Here is a 19,443-nt window from a genome sequence, read left to right as displayed (position 1 = left end):
GTTTTGCAAGCAGCAGAAGGCTGCAACCCAGCCAATCCCTCCGTGAAGGTGTGTGTGCTAGTCTGGCCTAACTGATGAGAACACTTGGCTTCCTGGATTCCCTTTAGACTCCTGACTTGTCACCAGTCATTGGAGACAAAATACTTCCCAGAACTTGATAGGCTGTGGGGCTGGTTTAATGCTGGTGTTGTTTTTATGACTGTTAGTACTTCTACTGTTCCTTCTGCAGTTTGGGTTTGATAAGAATTCGACATTTTGGTTAGCCTGACCTTCTGGATGAGAACATCAGTTGATAGCACAAATAAGAGAGGAAGAGGTCTTTTCAATGTGCCCTAAAAGTTAAAACATTACATTCTTAGAACAATCCCGAGGTATCAGATAGGAAGTGTTGTTTTCATTGTGCCTCAAGAGAAGAAGGACGTTTTTTTACAATCCCTGTTGGATATTTTAGTTGTATGTTTAGGAAGTTGCATCAAAGAGACACATCCATGTGGCATTTCCAGACAGAACTGCCCTGCAGGCAATTCTCAGGAGGAAGCCTGCAGCCCCTCTGCTGCGTGTTCCTCCAGTAGCAGGCACTTTGTCACTGCTAATGCCCAGCTGGTAAACACTCTTGGAATACTAAGCATTGGCCTCAATCCCTGCACAGATTCCTGCACTCGAGGAACACAAGCACACCAAGGCCTTGGTGACTCTGCAGTACAGATGAGTTGCTTCTTACAACTAGTAAGAGCTGCCAGTGCAGTGCTGTCAGGGACTAACGGGTCAGGCACAGAGCAGAGCCCAGTTTACTCAGTGTCTGCCATCAGCTGTTGGGACAAAAGGTGGATTGATTGACTCCTCCGTGGGTCTGAACATAAAGACAACCATGTTCTACCTTGAGTGGGGTCAACAGCTTGTAACAGAGCTGGGTGTGCCTCTGGCTTCTTGACAGTGGCTGTCAGTGGCCGTTCGTGGGCTTTGCCAAGCTTTTTGTCATCCCTGCCCTGCCACTGACAGCTGCTGTGCCTGCAGGGGCTGGAGCCTTCCTCAGCTGTGGGGTTGCAGCTGCCGCCCCGTTGCTGCAGCTTTGCCTGGGCTGGTGAGAGGATCAGCATCTCCTTTGTGCAGGTGTCTGTGTCACGGCAGCGCCTGAGGAGCGGCGCTGTCCTTGTGACCCGTCTGGGCTGTGCTCTTTGGGAAGATGGGGCACGTGGGTGCTGTTCAAGGGGCCAAGTCCAGTGCCAGTGGCTGCTGCAGCCCAGGCTGAAGACCAGCACTTGTAGTTCTTCACTAAATGAGGAACGGGCAAAGTGGTCTTCAGAACTTAGCCTGCTCCTAAATGAAAGGGTTCTAATTCTTAGAGTCATTGTTCTTGGATGTAGCATGAGCTGCTGTTCTCTGAAAATGTCAAGGCATTCTTTAGGCAAACTGCTGAGAGGAAGGGAACATCCCCTCCTCTCCTGGAATTCACTTTGCAATATTCTTTCTGCTCTGCAAAAAAAGCAGATGTTGATAAAAATTCATTCCAGATCCCAGGGTGCACTGAATCTTTGGAAGTATGTAACCTTGTGCTGAATCTCCCAAGAGTGTTTCTTCCCAAGAAAATGAAGACTCCTGATTTTTCAGCCCTCCTTCCCGTTTGTAGATGATCGCCACTTGCCTTGGTGCCTGTTTGTCTTCTGATTTCTGTCTGCTCTGATGGTTTTTCCATGGGCTTAGTTTCCCCTCAAGGCAACCCTGCAAAGGAGTGTGGGAGAATCAGACTCTGTGCAGAGCTGCCTGTTTTGCTGGGGCTGCTGTTGTTGTTGTTGTTGTTCTTGTTGATGTTATCATTAGCTAAAAGACCACAAATTGCTCAGAGCCCCAGAGAGTGGAGCTGGGTTTCAGATCTCCTGCAAGCTCAATCTCTCTGTTTTGAACTTTGCTTCTTGCATTTTGTTTCTTTCAGGGTGTGTGGTGAGTGTGGAAGATCCAGAAAAGAAGTACACTGGATGGGAACATCTTGGCAGTGGGTGAGTGCAGCCAGGAGTACAGAACCACGGGCCAGGAGTTTTGGTGGTGCAATAGCATGTGGGGAGTCAGGCAAGCTGCAAGCATCTTCAGAGCCTGGCTGCAGATTGTCCCTGTCTCACTACTGAGGCAGTACAAGGCATCATCAAAGATAACTGGATGCTGACAATGTCTTGGCTGCCTCAAGGAGCAGGACCTGGAAGCCCTCCTGTCCCTCCAAGATGGGGCACCAGTTTGCCTATTTTCCCAGGAGACATGGTTTTGTATGATTCAAAGTAATATGGCCACACTCATGAAGGAAGGAAAACCTGAGAGAGCAGGTTTTGTGTGTTGTTTCCCACCAGATAGCTGTCAGATAACAGCTCTCAGTAGCATTTCTTAGTAGTATTTTTCTGGAAACAATATTCACTGGTCAGGAAAATAAGAAAGGCTGTGTGGCGTTGCCTGAGTTTGGCAGGTAGGATGAAAAGAGAGCGGTGAGAAGGCCCAGCAGCACTGTGTGTTTCATTGCCTGGAAAAGCACGTCACAGGCACAGACACAAGAAGAAAAAGGCAGAGAAAACCCCCCCACATGCATAAGCTAGTGTGTGCATTGGAGAATTCTAGCAGCCCTTTTTCTTCCTGTGGGAGCCAGCTTCTCTCTTGGACACTCTGCATGGCAGAGGGCTGCTGGGCTGCTGTGCCCTTGGCTGAAGAGTAGACAAAGCCCAGTGTTTTAGAGACACTGCAGGCAGCAGAGAGCTCCTGCCTGGGCTGCCTTTTGCTCCTCAGCACTGAACAACTTCTCTGTTCTTGCTACTGTTCTGATTCTAGGGGCTTTGGAGCTGTTTATAAGGCCTTCGACACTGCCACAGGACAAGCGGTGAGTGCCCATGCAGATCTTGCAGCTCTTGAGTGCTTTCCCTGTGATGTGATCTGTGGCCAGAGCTTTGGGCCGCCTGTCTTTGCTGCAGAGGCTGCTCTGCAGAAGCAGTCTGTCTAGAGGCAGGCTGCAAAATGCATTTGGGACAGACTTTGTCCTTCCTACCTACCTGAATGAATGCAAGGATGGCCGTGGTGTCTTTCAGAGGACACGCTAGCTTGGACTTACTGGATAAATGTGCATAGATTAGCTGATGGCAAGAGCCATCATTCCAGACCAATTCCTCTTAAGCCCAGGATCAGACACAGATATTTTGTTTTCTATCACGTGATTCAGTTGGAAAATACAATGCAAGCCCTTCAGAAAGAGAGATCTTGTCTGGAGCACAGTTTTGCCTTTGAGTCCTAGGGAACCTAGTTCACATACACACACACCTACACACACAGAGACACAGAGAGACACGTGCACAGATGAATGAGAAGAAGTTGATGAAGAGCCTTAAATAATACAACCTTGTGTTGATCCTGTGTTCCACTAGAGAGATGCTCTCTGTTCTGACCAGGCATGGTGGTGTCTTGGAGAGTCTTGCTGCTCTTTGGGGCTAGAAGTTCCAAGTCCTGAATTCTCCTTTTTGACTCTCAGGAAATACATTCCATCTTCCTTGATAGTAAGGAATTAGAGAAGGTAGTTCCTTATCCAGCTGCAGAGCTGTGCTCAGGAACTGCACTTGGAGGGAGGTCTTGGAGGCATCCGAAAGCCCCAAGCCCTGTGCTTAGAACTTGGGGCACATCCATAGTGTACCACAGAAAGGGTTATTCATTTTTAAACCCATTCAATAATTTCAAGTCTAAAGATTGTTCTTCAAAGTTGCAAAAGCCAAACTGAAGAAGTGAGGATGTGCTGGGATTGTAACTTTACCTTGAGTCACTTTGCAGTTCTTTTTTGACAGCATTTTCCCCATCATGTTTGTATGTGTTTACTCTGGCACACAATTGAATTGGCAGCCGTCTCTTCACAGGAGAAAAATTACTTTTGGCTTTCAAAGCGTGTGTAAATGATAATAGTAGTGCTAAACAAAGTCTATTTGAGAAGCCTGCGGGTGCAGAGGGTGGTGTTAGCGCTTTGTGGTTGATGGTTTAGAGTCCCTTTTATCCGAGGTGACAAGGCATCCGGGCCCGTGAGTGCCCGGAGAAAGAGGCTGTGGTCATGTCTGTCCCTAAGAGCTTTTGATGTCATTGTAGGTGGCTGTAAAGGAACTTTATCTCCAGCACCAGGGCTGTGAGGGAATATTAAAAGAAATCCTGCTCATGAGAGAAAATAAGAACGCCAATATTGTCAGCTACTTAGAAAGGTAAGTAGTTCTGGTGATTTTCTGGGAACGTTCATTTCCATACTTGCAAGGCAAAGATTTAAAAGCTCTTTAGCCACTGGCAGAAAATGGATCTTTCAATGAACATCAATCCACTCCTGCACCAGGCATGGGAGGAGTTTGCATTCTGTCCCCATGAATGCTTCCTGACATAAACAGCTTGAAGATTGATCTCAGAAACCTGGCTCTCTTACTAAGCCAGCAGCCTGTATGTTCACTTGCTGCATGTGGTTTTGCTGGTTTGGGGCATGATTTTTTCCAAGTGTTGGAGGAGAAAACATGCCAGAGATTATGCACCTTGTTCCCACTATTTTCCATAGCCTTGCATGCCAAAAGACTAGGCTAGGAGACACATAATTTGCCAGGTCTGAAATTATTTTCCTGTTTGTGACTGTCCTTTCTGCAAGGTTTTCCAAAGGGTGTTGGCAGTGCTGCACACCCACTTGCCTTTAGTAAAAGCTGTGAAAACTGTGTCTCCTTGCTGCTGGAGGGAATGGGGCAATTTGTGTCTGAAGATGATGAAGCAGCTGCTGGGATGTGTCCACTTCCAGATTTATCTTTTTCCTCACTAAACCTCCTTTTTCCCCTGCTTGCCACCTAAGCCGTCTCCTTTTCCATGGATGTGCCTTCCTCCTTTAGGTGGCACAGATGGCAGGCACTGGCTAGCCTAGGTGGAGTGTGTCTTCATTTGATTCCATCTTCATTTACCAGTGACCTGGAAACAAAACTCAGCTGTAGTCTTTTCTTCCCCACAGCAATTTAGCTGTGCACGTTCAGCTCTACGCTGTTGCTTTCCTCTTGCAGCTACCTTGTGGATGAGGCTGTCCTGCTGGTGTTGGAATATATGGATGGAGGCTCCTTAGCTGATGTGGTCACCGTGAGAAGGATGGCTGTAGGACACATAGCAACAGTGTGTCGGGAGGTAAGGGATCCTGCTTGTGCTTGGGATGGCTTGGACAAGGCTCATCCTTTGAAAGCACTGCAAAGTGAGTGATTCCATGTTCAGAGCTTTCTTTCTGTGCTGCTCTTCTGCTTCAGAGAAGAAAGAGCATCTGGACTGAACTGCCTGCCAGTGTCCCTGCCCTTCCTCTATTCTGTTCTTCACTCTTATCCACCATCATTGAACTCTCTGTCTCTTTTTCCTTTTTATTTTCTGTTCTGCACTTTGCTTCCCCAAGCCTTTGCCCAGAGCCTTTCTGCACTGCCTTCTTTGCCTGTAAGTGCAAAGGTGCTGCTGTGAGAGTTTTAAACCAGAGGCCAAGCCAAAGAGAGACTCATCTGTCACAGGTCTCCACTCCAAAGGATGGCATGGCACCCAGCATGGTGCTTGCTGCTGAAAACTGACAAAAGAGCTACTTCCAAGTCTGCTGTTGAGGCAGCCATAGAACCCTTGTCCTCCAGTCTCCTGCCCGACAGTGATCCCCTTGGTATCCAAGGCAGGGACGTTTTCCTCTTTTGGCAAACCATTGTTTGTCGTCCGGACGGGGAGAGCGCATCCGCTGCAGCAGCGCTCATTCTGGCTGGCTTTGCAGGGGACAGTCTGGAGCAACGACTGACTGATGCTTCCCCCTCCAAAGCTAATATGCCTTCCCTTGGAAAGATCCTGCTCTCCTAGTGCTGCAGCAGCAAGCTCTTCCTCCTGCCAGCACTCACTGCTCCTTGGAGATCTGTGAATCTTCAGGAGCAGCCTCCTTTTGCATGTGATGAAATCAGATCAGGGTAACTCTTGGCCTCCTGTTTCTTTTTCCCCTGCCAGTGCCTGCAAGGCCTGGCTTTCCTTCATGCCAAGCAGGTGATCCACAGAGACATCAAAAGCGACAACATCCTTCTGGGCCGGGATGGCTCCGTCAAGCTGGGTGGGTATTCCTGCTGAGGCGCAGCGCTGCGGGGAGGCGGTGTGGGGCTGCTTTGGAGAGGTGCCGGGTGCCAGCAGTGGCTGCTGAGAGTGCAGGGAGCGCTGCGCAAGCCCAGGCCGCAGCTGGAAGGTGCTGAGTGGTCTAGAGAGCAACCAGGTATCCAGAGTAACTTTGGTTTGTGGGTGTTCCTTCCAAAGGGAGAGAGTTACAGTGTAAACGTTCAGGGGAATGAGGAAAAGCCAAGGTTTTGTGGGAATCGTGGGTGGGTTGTTACCTGTACAATTGCCCATGTCCTTGGCTGCAGCCCTGAGCAAGGAGAGCCCAGCTGCTTTTCCAGCTGGATTCAGCACTGCGTTCTGGGACTGAGAGTGAGAAGCCCTTTTCCTTGGTTTCCTACTTGAAGCAGTGTTTGTTTTCCTCCTCAGCTGATTTTGGCCTCTGTGCTGTGCTCAGCCCTGAGCACAGGAAACGGAGGTCGATGGTCGGGACCACTTACTGGATGGCACCCGAGGTGGTGAGAAGAGAGCCTTACGGCCCCAAAGTGGACACCTGGTCCCTTGGCATCGTGGGAATAGAAATGGCCACAGGAGAGGCTCCTTATATGCAGGAGACCAGTGACAAGGTAAGGTGCAAATGTGCTCAGATAGCCGTGTCCTTCTGCTCCGAGTCCATTAGAGAATATCCCATTCCCACAGCTTGAAGTGCTTCCAGCAAGGGCCACTTCTCAAAAGGTCCCTGGGGCTCACATCAGCTGTCAAGGCAAGACCTGGTGCAGCTTGGAATAGCTGGGGCTGCACTGGGGCCTTTTTTCCTTTGGGAGAGAAGGCTCATCTCTAAGCGTCTGCTAGGCAAGAAATTGCCACTGCAGACTGGAGTTTTAAAGATGGGGTCTAGGTGAGCCCTGAAGGATATGGAAGAATCACGTAGAGTCTCATGTTTGCTTTTGCTTCAGGCCAGCTACCTGATAGGCAAGCAAGGGGTTCCAAATCTGCAGCAGCTCAGGCTACCCCCTGGCTTGTGTGAATTTCTGGGCTGCTGCCTGCAGATGGATGTGGACAGGCGAGGCTCTGCCAAGGAACTTCTGCAGGTACAAGGCAAAGCGGCTGCAGGCCAAACAGCTGTTCCCTGCCAGGGTTTGCTCCTCGGCCAAACTCCAGGGAATCAGATGGGCCCCCCACAGAGTAATCTCTGCTCTGGATGCTTTTCAAATGAAAACTAAGTAGGATCTTGATTGCTGAGGTTAGAAGGGACCAGTGAAAGTCATCTAGTCCAAAACCCCAGCCACTGGCAAGGGCATCTTCAAGTAGATCAGGTTGTTCAGAGGGCCATCCAAGCGGAGCTTGAATGTTGCTGGGCTTGGGGCTCCTCCCAGCTCTCTGGGCAGCCTGTGCCAGTGTTCCAGCACTCTCCTCACAAACAGTTTCTTCCTCAGAGCCAATCTGAATTGAGTGTCTTTTAGCTTAAAGCTGTTCCTCCTTGTCCTCTTGCAATTGGCCCTGCTAAAAGATATGTCCCCAACTTTCCTAGAAGCCCCTGAAACTATTGAAAAGTCTCCTTGGGGCTTGCTCTTCTCCAGGCTAAACAAGCACAAGTCTCCCAGCCCTTCCTCAGAGGAGAGCTCCCACCTTCTGGTCATTTCTGTGTCCCTCTTTTGCTCTCAGGTGCTGTATTCAGGTTTGCCTGGTAGCAAAGGAACTGAAGTATTGCAATGCTGGGGACGGGGGCTTGAGGAACACAATGAAAGCAGTCCCTGCCAAGCGGTTTTAGATTGGTCTGTGGGAAGGTGGGGGCTGGGGTGGAGCTCACTGTGAGCATCCGAGGGCACCCAGCTTGTCCCTCCTGGCCCACCCTTGGAGGTTTCTGCCAGCCAAACAGGCACAGCTGTGCAGGATTTGTGCCAGCCCCATGTGCTGCCTGGCCCAGGCAAGTAGATGAGAATTGCTGTGGCTTTGCTGCCAGGTTTGGTGGCAGACAAGGAGCTGGTGACCGGGCCACTTCCTTGGCTGTGCCTGCTGTGAAGGAAGATGCCAGCCAGCACAGGAGGGAGTGGGGTGTGCTGAGGCAGACACTGCTCTTCCTGCAAGCCAGAGCTGAGCACATCTGCACCCTGCTGCTTGTGTCCTTGCTCCTGGCTTGCTGCTGAAAACCTGAACGTCCAGCTTTCCTGAGATCAACACGTGGGATCAACATTTTTCAGAGCTCTTGGGAGTCTCTTGAGGGATGCTTTATGCCCCACATCTCTCCTGGACACTCAAAGAGCCCATGTCTGTAGAAAAGAGGTGCCTGAATAAGTCTGTTGACTTTCCTGAAAGGAATAAATCCTCAGGACAGCAAGCAGCAATCCCACAGTGACAGCAGGACAAAAATCCCAGCAAGTGACGGCACCATGAGGAATGGACTAGTGCAGTTCTGGGCTGTGTTTGCCTGTGACAGCAGCATGCTGGACATGAAGGCAGATGTGCTGCTGGTGCCCTCAGTCCCATGTCTGTGTATTTCTGGGTGCTGGAGGAATCCAGCTCGGCCCTGTTAGGAACTCAGTTTGGAAAAGAATGGTTCCTTTTTCCTTTGTCTCTTTTAATTTGGTTAGTTTTGTTTCTTTTTCCCTTTGGGCAGCATCCATTTCTGCAATCAGCGGAGCCTCTCTTAAGCCTCTTCTGACAGCCTGATTGCTGCCATCCCTGCAGCAAGGGAATGCAGGGAGCAAAGGAGATGACAAGGACCACTTCAGCACTGGAGAACAGAGCCTCTGAGAGCACGTAGGAATCCAGAGGAGAGAGGGGCCGGGAAAGAGGCAGCCATCAGAGCAGGAAAGGAAGGTGGCATCTCCTCTTGTCCCACCTGCTGATCCTCCTGAATTTCTGGTTTGGACAGCATTGCTGGAGGGCACAGAGTCACTACTGACGTGCATTTTCAGGTGGGGGGTGGTGTGAGGCATGAAGCTTCCACTGATTATTTGGGGAACTTGGCTGGAACTTCATTGGAAGTGTCTTCCTCCCCTCACCAGGAGCTGGAAGGGCAGCGTTTGGAGGCACAACAGCTGCTGGCACAAGGGGCAAACTTCCTGGCAGAGGTAGAGAAGGAGCAGGAGAAAAGGCTGCTTGAGATGAAGCAGGAAGTTGCCACCATGCAAGCTGACCAAGAAGAGGTACGAAGCAGAGGCAGTCAAAAGGCAAAGGGTGTGAAAAGAGAGCTTGTGTGTTGTTTTGGACTGCTCTGCACTCCTTATGGGCACTGTTTCTCTGGGCTCTGTCTGTCTGGGTGGCTTTGTCTCCATGCTGGCCCTTGGTAAACAGTGCTGGAGAGACCTTTGTGCCATGAGGGAAAGGAGCAGTCAGGTGAGAGGCTACCAGAGTGCAGGTTTGAGGAAGGCAGGAATGGCTCTGCTGGCCCAAAGACAATGGGAAAGGCAGAGCTGTGTCTCAGAAGGAGGGAGGTGCCCCAGGAAGCTCCCTGCAGAGCCAGGCTGGAGCTGTGGGAGCAGGCTGGCTGTCAGGCTGCTGAGGAGGTGCCTGAAGCTGCTGAGTACATCCTGTGTGTTCTTTGTCTGATGAAGCAGAGCATGGTGTGTGAGCCTCAGCATGGGCTGGAGCACATGTTCCTCCTCCCTTTGGTGTCAGACAGACATTGTGAACTCCCTCAGAAGCCAGTGTTGTGCTTGGGGACAGCCAGGCAGCACTTTGGGGCATTCCTTTTGCCTTTGAGGGCAGTTGGGAGTGGGTGGGCTTTGCCTGAGCTTCCCTGTGCAGTGAAGACAAGAGCAGGGATTGTTTTGCAAGCAGCAGAAGGCTGCAACCCAGCCAATCCCTCCGTGAAGGTGTGTGTGCTAGTCTGGCCTAACTGATGAGAACACTTGGCTTCCTGGATTCCCTTTAGACTCCTGACTTGTCACCAGTCATTGGAGACAAAATACTTCCCAGAACTTGATAGGCTGTGGGGCTGGTTTAATGCTGGTGTTGTTTTTATGACTGTTAGTACTTCTACTGTTCCTTCTACAGTTTGGGTTTGATAAGAATTCTACATTTTGGTTAGCCTGACCTTCTGGATGAGAACATCAGTTGATAGCACAAATAAGAGAGGAAGAGGTCTTTTCAATGTGCCCTAAAAGTTAAAACATTACATTGTTAGAACAATCCTGAGGTATCAGAGAGGAAGAGTTGTTTTCAGAGTGCCCCAAAAGAAGAAAACCACCACACTTTTTTTACAATCCCTGTTTGATATTTTAGTTGTATGCTTAGGGAGATGCATCAAAGAGACACATCCATGTGGCATTTCCAGATAGGACTGCCCTGCAGGCAATTCTCAGGAGGAAGCCTGCAGCCCCTCTGCTGCATGTTCCTGCAGTAGCAGGCATTTTGTCACTGCTAATGCCCAGCTGATAAACACTCTTGGAATACTAAGCATTGGCCTCAATCCCTGCACAGATTCCTGCACTCTAGGAAAGCACACCAAGGCCTTGGTGACTCTGCAGTACAGATGAGTTGCTTCTTACAACTAGTAATAGCTGCAGAGAAACAGAGAGGCCTTTTATAAGGTCACTTCCAGTGAGGTTTATTGGAGCAGAGCAAAGGGGAACCAGAGACAAAAGATGAGCCATGTCCTCTGCACAAGGTTTAAGCAGGGGTGTGTGCAGGGTCAGTAGCAAGGGGCAGGGCAAAGGGGATTGGCTCTCAGGGAAGAAGGGGCTGTCCACCAGGGGTACCATGACCCCCTCTCCTTACATATTGTGACTAAACCACTAAATGTGTTTTTTTCAAAGGAACTCTTGCTGGATATGAATGGAGATACTTGGTTGTTTCCAATTGGTGAAACATTAATATGGCTTAAAACTCATGTGGCAGGGAATAATTCAGCTCTGTGCAAAAAGATATTGTTGAGCTCAAATTGGGTGCTCACACCCAATTCAGGAACAATCATATTTCTCTAGTGTGCATGCAGCAACCATAATGAAGATTTGTTTTCTGAAATGTCTGCCCATAGGTAGCCAAGTGGAATCCAAAGGAGAATTCCTTCAGTCTGAAGGAACATCTATTTCAAACCCTTCAGACTGATTGGCTGGCTACACTGACATAGTCAGACAGAATTTGAAGTTAATATTCAGTCGTTCAGAGAACGGGAAAAAAAAAAAGCCCTGGCAATGAAGCCAAGATTCTTAGAATATGCTGAAGTAGCAGGGACCTGCCAGGATCCTGGTCCTGCACAGACACCACGAGAATCACACCCTGTGCCCAAAGAGTTGTCCAAATCCTTCTTAAGCTCTTTGTGCAGTGACCACTGGCCTGGGGAGCCTGTTGCAGTGCTCAAGCACCCTCTGAGCCATGAATGTTTTCATGATATCCTGCCTAAAGCTTCCTGAACTCAACTTCATGCTGTTTCCTTGAGTCCTGACACTGAAGGTCTGTTTTCCTTGCATGGAAAGAACTATGACAGTTGATATTCAGGCTTTTTAACATGAACTATTGGATCATCCATACAGAAAATCAGCTCCATCTCAGAACCCCACCAACACCAGTCAAGCGAAATCTCTGGGACCTTCTGAGAGAGACACTCCAGCAAGACCTGCTCAGGTATTTTGTGCATTTTTAACCTTCTGGACTGTATGGTAAATTTTAGCAGACTTGCTGGTGGTGTAAAAGCTGTGATGTGAATGTACGGGACCTTCCCTTTTGGGAAAGACTTTGATGGAGCTGCTGAATGGGAATGTCCTTCTCTCAAAGCATTTTAGCTCCAGACTTGAAGTAGGACTTGCTAAGTGCTAGGATGAGAAAGGAGCGGTGAGATAGAGCCTGTATTTACCTGCAGTACTTGCTGGTTTGAATGCTCTTTTTAGTTAAGAAAGATGTGTTTTCAACCTTGGCCAGTTCAGAAATGCTGCCTTTTCAGAATGGGAGCAAAAGCTCACCCTGCTCATAAGTTCATGAACAAATTATGTTGTTATTCTTGCAGAAACGTCCTCTGGCTTCCGACTTGACCAGTCCTGTGACAAGCAAGAAAAGGAGAATTGGTCACCAGCCCAGTCATGTCCAGGCAGCAGCTGGTGGCCACTTTTCTTACTTCTTTCTGCCTTCCACATCCCTTTGCTTTTTGGACATGCTTCCAAGTGTTGGCTCCATTTCCCCCTGCACTCATGTGGTGCAAAAACCAGAGAAATTTCAGAGTTCCATCATCCCAGTGCCTGCCAGGGTGCAGAGGAGATCCCCAATTCAAACAGGAAGAAAAAGGAATTGGGAAGACTGAAGCAGTTGCATCCCTTGGATTTCGATGAAGGTATTAATGTGCTGGTTTCCCTGACTCCTGTGTGCATAACTGTGGTGTAAAGATTTGGTTATTAAGGTGCAATTAAGGTGCAAGCGCACCTCTTTCCACAGTCAAGAGTAAAAATGTTATTGAACAGTAAATGCAAACTAGGGAGATAGAAAGAAATAAGAGAAGAGAGGCAGGGTGAGGGGAAGAGAGAGACATTCAGCAGGAAGATATCATCCCCACATGGGCCCTCTGCCATCCAGCTGGTCCTTCCTCACCCTTTGTCTTCTCAGTGGTGGAGGCCCCAAGTCTCTCTGGAGGTACCACCTTTATACTGTCCAAGACTGGGGTATCCACAGGGTGGTCACAGCTGTCCCCACATCTTGGGCTAGAAGCCATGGAAGCAGTGATTCTCCTTACCCACAGTCTCTACAGTGGAGTTTTTGTCTGGTGTCCTAATTCCGAACCTTCACCTCTGCTAGGCCAAGGCTTAGTGCTTTTCTTCCTGCCATCTGTGCTTCTCTCAGATTCCTTTTGTGGTGGTTCATCTTATGGAAACATCCTTCTTTGACAGTGTTTGGAAACAGTTAATTGTGCTCTTGCACCTTGTGACAAGGGAGCTTTGAAAGCTGGCTCTGGATACACAAAGGCACTGCTCTACATTGCTGCTCTACCATTACCCCTGCTGTATGGTCATGAAAAATCAAGAATCTTTTTTTTTTTCTGCCGTTAGATTAGATTGTATCTCTTGCTTTAAAAGACAACAACAGCAAAGCCCAGAACCTGTGCTGCTGGAACCTTGTCTGAAATGACATTAATTTTTAGAAATTCTCCCTCTAAATAGTGCAAAAACCAGTCGAGGACAAAGAAATGTGAAATTGCTTGCTGTTGGGAGAAGCTGATTAAAAGGAAGAGCCAGGCATTACAAAACCACAGGGAATGGGTTATTTCTTTCCATTTGATTTCTAGTAAACTGACAGTTGACTGAGACACTGCTTTTTCCATCAGCAGATTTCCAAGACTGCATGCTGAATGCACAAACCTGTCACACATTGATTTCAGGCTAGTTTACTGAAACAGTCAAATCTCTGTGATTCCATGTTTTTTTCACTGAACTCAGCCTTTTCATGGAAACACCAAAAGCCCAAAACCTGGGGTGTGGTTTCCTGGAGATCTACTTTGAACTGGGCTGTGAGATCCTCTCCATTCCAGCTGCAGAATTTCCTTCTTCAAAAGCTGTGGAAGTAGTACAGACTGAAAACAGTGTTGAAAAGCTAAAGATAAAGGCATAAAGAACACTTGATTTCTGATGACAGGGACACAGGCAGTAGGGCAGAGTTCAGTTGCTTTGTTAAATCTGTGGCTTGTCTCTTCTGGAGGTTGACCTTGCAGATTCCAAGTTGGATTTGGTGTGGAGACAGGTTTAGAGTGTGCAGATGCCTCTTGCAAGTGCTGTGCTTGTAGATACAGGTGCTTTGAGATGGTCTTCCCACATTTCTTCTGGACATGAACACAGCACCTGCAAACCTTGGGATGCCTTTGGAAGGATTTCTGCTTGAATCCATAAACACATGAGCAGCTTTTATCAGGAGGCAGTAACAAAATTCTGCCCAGCTGGTGAAGGAAAAATCTGTTCTGTGTTTCAAGTTGGGGCTCAGGCTGAAGCTTTTTTGTGGACTGAGTCATGAGAGCAAATGCACTTTTGGAAATGAAATGCTCACAGCAAAGGCAAGTTGTATTCAACATGCTCTGACTATTGGTATTTCTGTCCAGCTTTATTATTATATTTACACTTCTTTTTATACTTCTGCTATACCATGTAATAGTTTGAACACTGAAATCAACAAAAGCAAATGGAACATCACATGACCGCTTTTTCCTCAAGAATTAAAGCTCAGGTGGCCTAAAGATTGGCAAGAATGGCTGAGTTTGAACAAGATTACTTTGTGTAAATAAGGGCAATGGAAGCTCATAAGGAACGTAAAGGATCCTGTGGGTCTTTGATGCTTGGCACAAAACCTCAAGAGGAAAGCAGAGATTTCCAAGATCCTGAGTGTTCCTTCCTGTTTCTGCTGACTTTTCCTTATGGCAGCTCTTTTTATTATCATCGTAGCTCTTCAATATTTCTTTGGAAAGAGGGCTTTGAGGTTATGTGTGCAATGCTTCCCAAATGCCTTTGGAAAGAGCCAAAGGGCAATTCACAAGTGCAGAGCTGTTTCCAACCCCATCCTGCCACGTTAATCGGTTTTGGCTGCAGGTCATTGGAGCCTTAGTGCCAGTAAGCCCAATAGAATGGAATTGGCTTTCCTGCTGACAAGAGTGCAGGCACTCCTCTGAACTTTGGGCCTCTGGAACTGGCAGGGAATTGGGGATAAAAACATGGTGTGAGAAGAACTCAGCTTCCTTCTTCATTTCTTGTTAGAACCTCAATATTGGTCTCTCTCAAGCTGTTGTCTTTTGTGAAGCTGCATCTGTTGCTGCATGAGTTGAATGGCTCTACAGATGGCACCTCATGCCTTCATATGAGAAAATATATAGCTGGGGCTAACACTCTGGGAATGCACAATCTGTAGGATAAAGTGTCCATTCCCTCTTTCTAAACCCCAGGACAGGCTACTGTGGAAAAGGTTGTGTGTGCCCCATTAATAAATGTTACTGCTTCTTCTGAACAATTTCTTGTGAAAAGAAAGGTCTGAAGGACTTTTCTCAAGACTGTCCAATGGGGATCCTTTGGCCTTTTAATGATCTCCTGATGAAGAGTGTCAAAATTCTGCTTTTCTGCAGGAAAAAGAACAGATACTTCCATTGCCTCCACATGCTCTGCAACAAGCAACCAAACAGACTACTTGAGGTGAGTCAAATAGCAATTCACTCTTGCCACTCTCAGTGGGGGGCAGTGTCCATCTCTTTGCTGTGCTGAAAGGATGAGTTTGAGCAGGTTTTGTTGGGCCTCCAAGGCTCAGAGCAGAGATGAACACCGAGGTGGGTGAGGCCCGGACGGGCCCTCCCTTCCTGCAGTGCAGCTGCACAGGCTCAGCTGCAGCAGTGCTGCTGCATCCCCTCATGGCATTTGCAGGAGAGGAGGGAGAAGTGTGTGTGTGGTCTAAAGCCCTGGAAATTGCTGGCAGCTTGTGTCAGGGCAGAGATGTTGGCAGGGGCAGCCAGGCCTCCTGCAGCTCTGGGGCTCTGGGGCAGCTGCGGCCTTTGGAGCAGGCGCGGCAGGGCCCCAGCTCACATTGCTCTGGGACCTCCCAAATGTGGAAAGGCATCTGTGGTTTTCTTTTCAAAATTATCCTGCATACTACTGAGGTGTATCAGGCCTGGCATGCATCCTTGGCACAAGTTGTTGTCTGTCCTGCTACTGAATTTCAACTTGTTAGCAATTTACTGCTTGTAAATATTAATCTCAGGGTGGTTTGAAGGAATTCATTCTGATGTGGAGGGAGTTTTTGTCATCCAATAAGAACCAAACCTTCAGGCCCAGAGGAGCAGAAGCATTGGTGTGAGAGTGTTGGCAAGTGGCATCTATTGTTCTCATTGCCACTTCATCTTGGATTTGTATCATGAGCTTGATAAACCTCACACCTGCTGATTTGAGGGAGAAGGGAATGAAGAAGGTTTGACTCCCATCAGTGGCTTTAAGCATTAATGAGTTTTGGCCTCCTGAGGAGCTGATGTGCTTTGGGTATTTCTTCTTGTAGTTTCTGACTTGTCTAGAGTTTGTTTTTGTGGCTTTGTTTCCTTTTGTGTATTAGAAATGCCTCCGTTCCCAGGTCACTGATGTAACTGTTGTCCACTAGAGGAATCAAATATTATCATTGACTCTGCTTTACAGTTAGGCAGAAAAGAATGTAGCTCAGAAGTTCATTCATCTCCATAAATACATTCCTTTACAAAAATATTTTGCAGATGAATTTTCAGAATCATATGTAACTCAATTTAGTTTTTTCCTACAGAGGAAGAGATTATAATTTAGTTATGTTTCTTCTCTTCCTGAAGCTGCTGTGTTTGTTTTTCCTTTGACATTTGAAATGAGGGCACATAATTTCTAAATGTGCTCTACTTGCTCATGAAGAAAACCTCTACAATGTAAGCTATTAGTAACTAGAAATGGGCCACATAGAAATTATGTGTCAGATTCCCAGAGTTACCTGACTACATTCTCTTGGTGCACATGACCTTGAAAGTAGAAACTATCAGTCCCAGAGCCACTGACTCAAAGTTTGGGTGTCTGTGTTTTTCATTACCCTGTGCATGGTGTCAAATTATATGTGTGTTTTATGGATTGGAAACATACTCAAATGCTCTCTTAGAATTCACTCAGAGAAAAATGGTCTCATTTTTACCTTTAGAAAATACGGAGCCATTGTCTCCTTGGAGCAACGCCAGCGCTACAAGGACGACTTCAATGCAGAATATGAGGAATATCGGAATTTATATTTAAAGATTGACAAGATCATCAAGAAATTCAGACAATTTCAGGAGCAATGGAAGTCTCTGACTCCAGGCTCCAAGGCCTATCAGGTAAAGAAGGATAAAACCATGAAGACTGTGCTTCATCACAGCAGTGTTTTGGATTCCCTGGAGCTGCTCAGTGAGACAGAGGGAAACTGTGGAATTGGCATATATGCTCAGACACTTCTTGGGCTGGGTCTGATTTTGGCAAGACCCTGCCCAAAAGCCCCTGTTTGAGCTGTCTGTGAAGAAACAGTTGTCTATGAGAGGTGTTCCAAGCAGAGTCTTAGAGCATGGGCTGCTTCTGTTGCCTATTGAGAGGCTTAGTTACAGATCTTGGGTGATGCTGGGAGATGGAGATTTGTTTTGCAGAGCTCCCAGAGAAGCTCACAGAGTGGTGAGCTCACAGAGAAGAAAATCTCTATAGAGTCAGTCGAAGTGTACTTTTAGTGTTTTACCAAAGCGTGCATTTTATGGTGCCAGTGAAACATTTTTCATGATTTGTTATTTTTGTTTCTTTGTTTTTCCTGCAGATGCTGCATTATCAAATCCCAGCAGATTATCAGCAGTTACAACAGGTACGTGTGACACCAGACCTGCAGGGCCATGGCAACTGCTAAGTTTGCCTCAAGGCATTTTTAAAGCAAAGGACATCAGATTCTAAACTCTGCAGAAGTGTTAGCATGGCCTGATTTTCTTTTGCTTTCTCCTTCACAGGGTAGCCCCAGCTACTCTGAAATGAGGAGCAGGTGCCAGTACCTCCACAAGAAGCTGGCCCATATTCAGAGCTGCATTTCTGAATTTGAGCAGCAGTGAGTGGAGTACTGGCACCAGACATCGGCTTCAGCATGGAACATCTCTGAAATCAGGATTTTTTATTTCAACTAGAAGATTAGATTTTTTTAGAATTCTTTAAATTAGTACAGAAGAGTAGGTTATGTTAGCACTGAGTAGTAGGTGATTTCTTATAAATGTAGGATTAGTTCAAAGAAGTTTAAGTCGAAAGATGATAGTATTGAAATTTAACAATAAAGGAATCTCACTATTGGTAATTCCTTCTCTCCTTGTTGCTTGTATCATTTGGATTGGGTTTCTTCTGGTCACTTGTTTTCTTCAAGTCCTAAGTTTGTCCACTGAAATAAATTGATCAGTAGAGGGTGGAAGCCCACTACCTCTACTATGAAGTTAAGCTCATTTTAAGAAAATATTGTAGCAAATGGAAATTCTTTATGATAAGTGTAGGGGTGGTTTTTGACCTTTCTTGTTAATTCAAACTCTTTGCCAAAGTTGTCAAAGGCTTAGAAGTTGGACAACCCTGTCCCCAAATGACCTTGTTTTGGAGGGTTGCAGAGTAGTGCACATGGGCTACTCTAAGCTGTTGGCTGAAGCAGCTCTCAGGACTGCTTGTAAATCATGGCCTCGCCTTCTCAGTGAGCCAGGGATGATCCAAATCTCTGTAAGATTTTTCTAAAACACTTGGAGAAATGTTGGAGGCAAGGTACTTCAATGGATTTTAAATGGAAATTCAGTTCAAGTGTCCCTATGGAAATGCTGTCAATTTCTTAGCATTTTTAAGACTAGTCTGTCTCAAGCAGCCTTTCTAGAGAGACATAGATCTTGATTCCAGCACAAACCTATAAGGACTTTGATGTCTAAGACTTTTCCTAAGTTTCCTCCATGTATTCATTCAGCCAACATGGTAGAGCTGTTGCCAGCAAGGCTGTAAGCGTCTTTAGGGAAAGGATATGAAATTGATTGAGGGAGGATAATATTTGGGAACACTCAAAGGTGGCTGGGTTGCAGAGCATTCTACAAATTCCTCCATTGTCTCCAAGCCAATGATGTTGAGTCCCTGTACCTGAGAGCCCTTGGGGTGTTTTGTGATTGAACACCTGAGCAGTTGTTGCCCTTCTGTTCTCCTTCAAGCCAAGTTCAAGAAAATGTCACCTCCTAAACCCTGAGACTTGGGTCCATTTTTGCCTGGCTCACGGGTGCTCCTCCAGCTCTGCAGTGCAGCAGCCCCAGGGACCCTGCCGTGGGGGGCATGGGGTGAACTGTGCTGGGCTGCCTCCCCTGGGCCTGCTGGCTGCTGCTGCTTGACAGAGCGTGCCAGAGTGCTGCTGCCCAGGGTGGGCTGAGACTGAGGACTTTTCATAGTTACCCCTTCATGACATATCTTTCCCTTGATGGGATTTCTTCTAACTCACTCTACACTGCATTAGAAAGTTTTATTTCCATGCTTTAACAATTTGAGGCTTCAAATTCTCATCTATATTTCCTCCCTCAAGTCCCTTCCCTTGGGGGCAGATGCATCAATGTACTGATCCCATCCCCTTTTATTGCTGCAGGAGTGCTTAGGAACACTTCAAATGGTCCTTTCCACTTTTCTTTAGGTGGCTTGTTGCTCTGCTTTCTGACATAAGACACAGTCCCCAGGTTGATGAGGATGTACCTGAGTCACCAGGGATGGTCACAGCAGAAACTTGTGGAAAGATGAGAGCACTTTCCACAATGATGATAAGAAGGGACTGAAATTATAATTTCCTATCATGGGCTCACTTTTTTCTTTAGAACCACTGGAATTCTGGACCTCAAGAGAGCAAGGAGAAGCACTGGTGACCACTTCAGTGAGTTTTCCTGGCCACTTTTACTCATTTCTGCTTTTAGAC

At 47.2% G+C, this 19,443-nt stretch overlaps 1 protein-coding gene and 1 long non-coding RNA gene across 2 annotated transcripts; both read left to right on the top strand.

Annotated features, from left to right (window-relative positions):
• The first annotated feature begins 1,823 nt into the window (after positions 1–1,823).
• LOC135293036 (serine/threonine-protein kinase PAK 3-like) lies at positions 1,824–8,916 on the top strand. Its single transcript, XM_064407046.1, has 7 exons — positions 1,824–1,994; positions 4,096–4,205; positions 5,028–5,145; positions 5,980–6,079; positions 6,505–6,701; positions 7,032–7,166; positions 8,693–8,916. Exons 1-7 carry the CDS (start codon positions 1,974–1,976, stop codon positions 8,735–8,737), a joined length of 726 nt encoding a protein of 241 aa, XP_064263116.1. The 5' UTR covers positions 1,824–1,973; the 3' UTR covers positions 8,738–8,916.
• Positions 8,917–8,987: 71 nt separating this feature from the next.
• Positions 8,988–18,157, top strand: LOC135293037 (uncharacterized). Its single transcript, XR_010355189.1, has 7 exons — positions 8,988–9,224; positions 11,553–11,643; positions 12,023–12,343; positions 15,104–15,170; positions 16,672–16,843; positions 17,308–17,352; positions 17,492–18,157. It is a non-coding gene; the product is annotated as an uncharacterized LOC135293037 (long non-coding RNA).
• The last annotated feature ends 1,286 nt before the right edge of the window (positions 18,158–19,443 follow it).

The sequence above is a fragment of the Passer domesticus genome, unplaced genomic scaffold (genome assembly GCF_036417665.1).
Source record: "Passer domesticus isolate bPasDom1 unplaced genomic scaffold, bPasDom1.hap1 HAP1_SCAFFOLD_63, whole genome shotgun sequence".
NCBI lineage: Eukaryota > Metazoa > Chordata > Aves > Passeriformes > Passeridae > Passer > Passer domesticus.
The sequence above is the reverse complement of the archived record's forward strand: the minus strand, read 5'-3'. Positions and strand labels throughout refer to the sequence as shown.

Excerpts from the sequence above, each read along its gene's own strand:
- LOC135293036 (XM_064407046.1), top strand. The coding sequence starts at position 1,974 with ATGGGAACATCTTGGCAGTGG. Across the intron at positions 4,206-5,027 it reads ATTGTCAGCTACTTAGAAAG|CTACCTTGTGGATGAGGCTG; the intron begins GTAAGTAGTTCT and ends TTCCTCTTGCAG. Across the intron at positions 6,080-6,504 it reads GGATGGCTCCGTCAAGCTGG|CTGATTTTGGCCTCTGTGCT; the intron begins GTGGGTATTCCT and ends TTTCCTCCTCAG.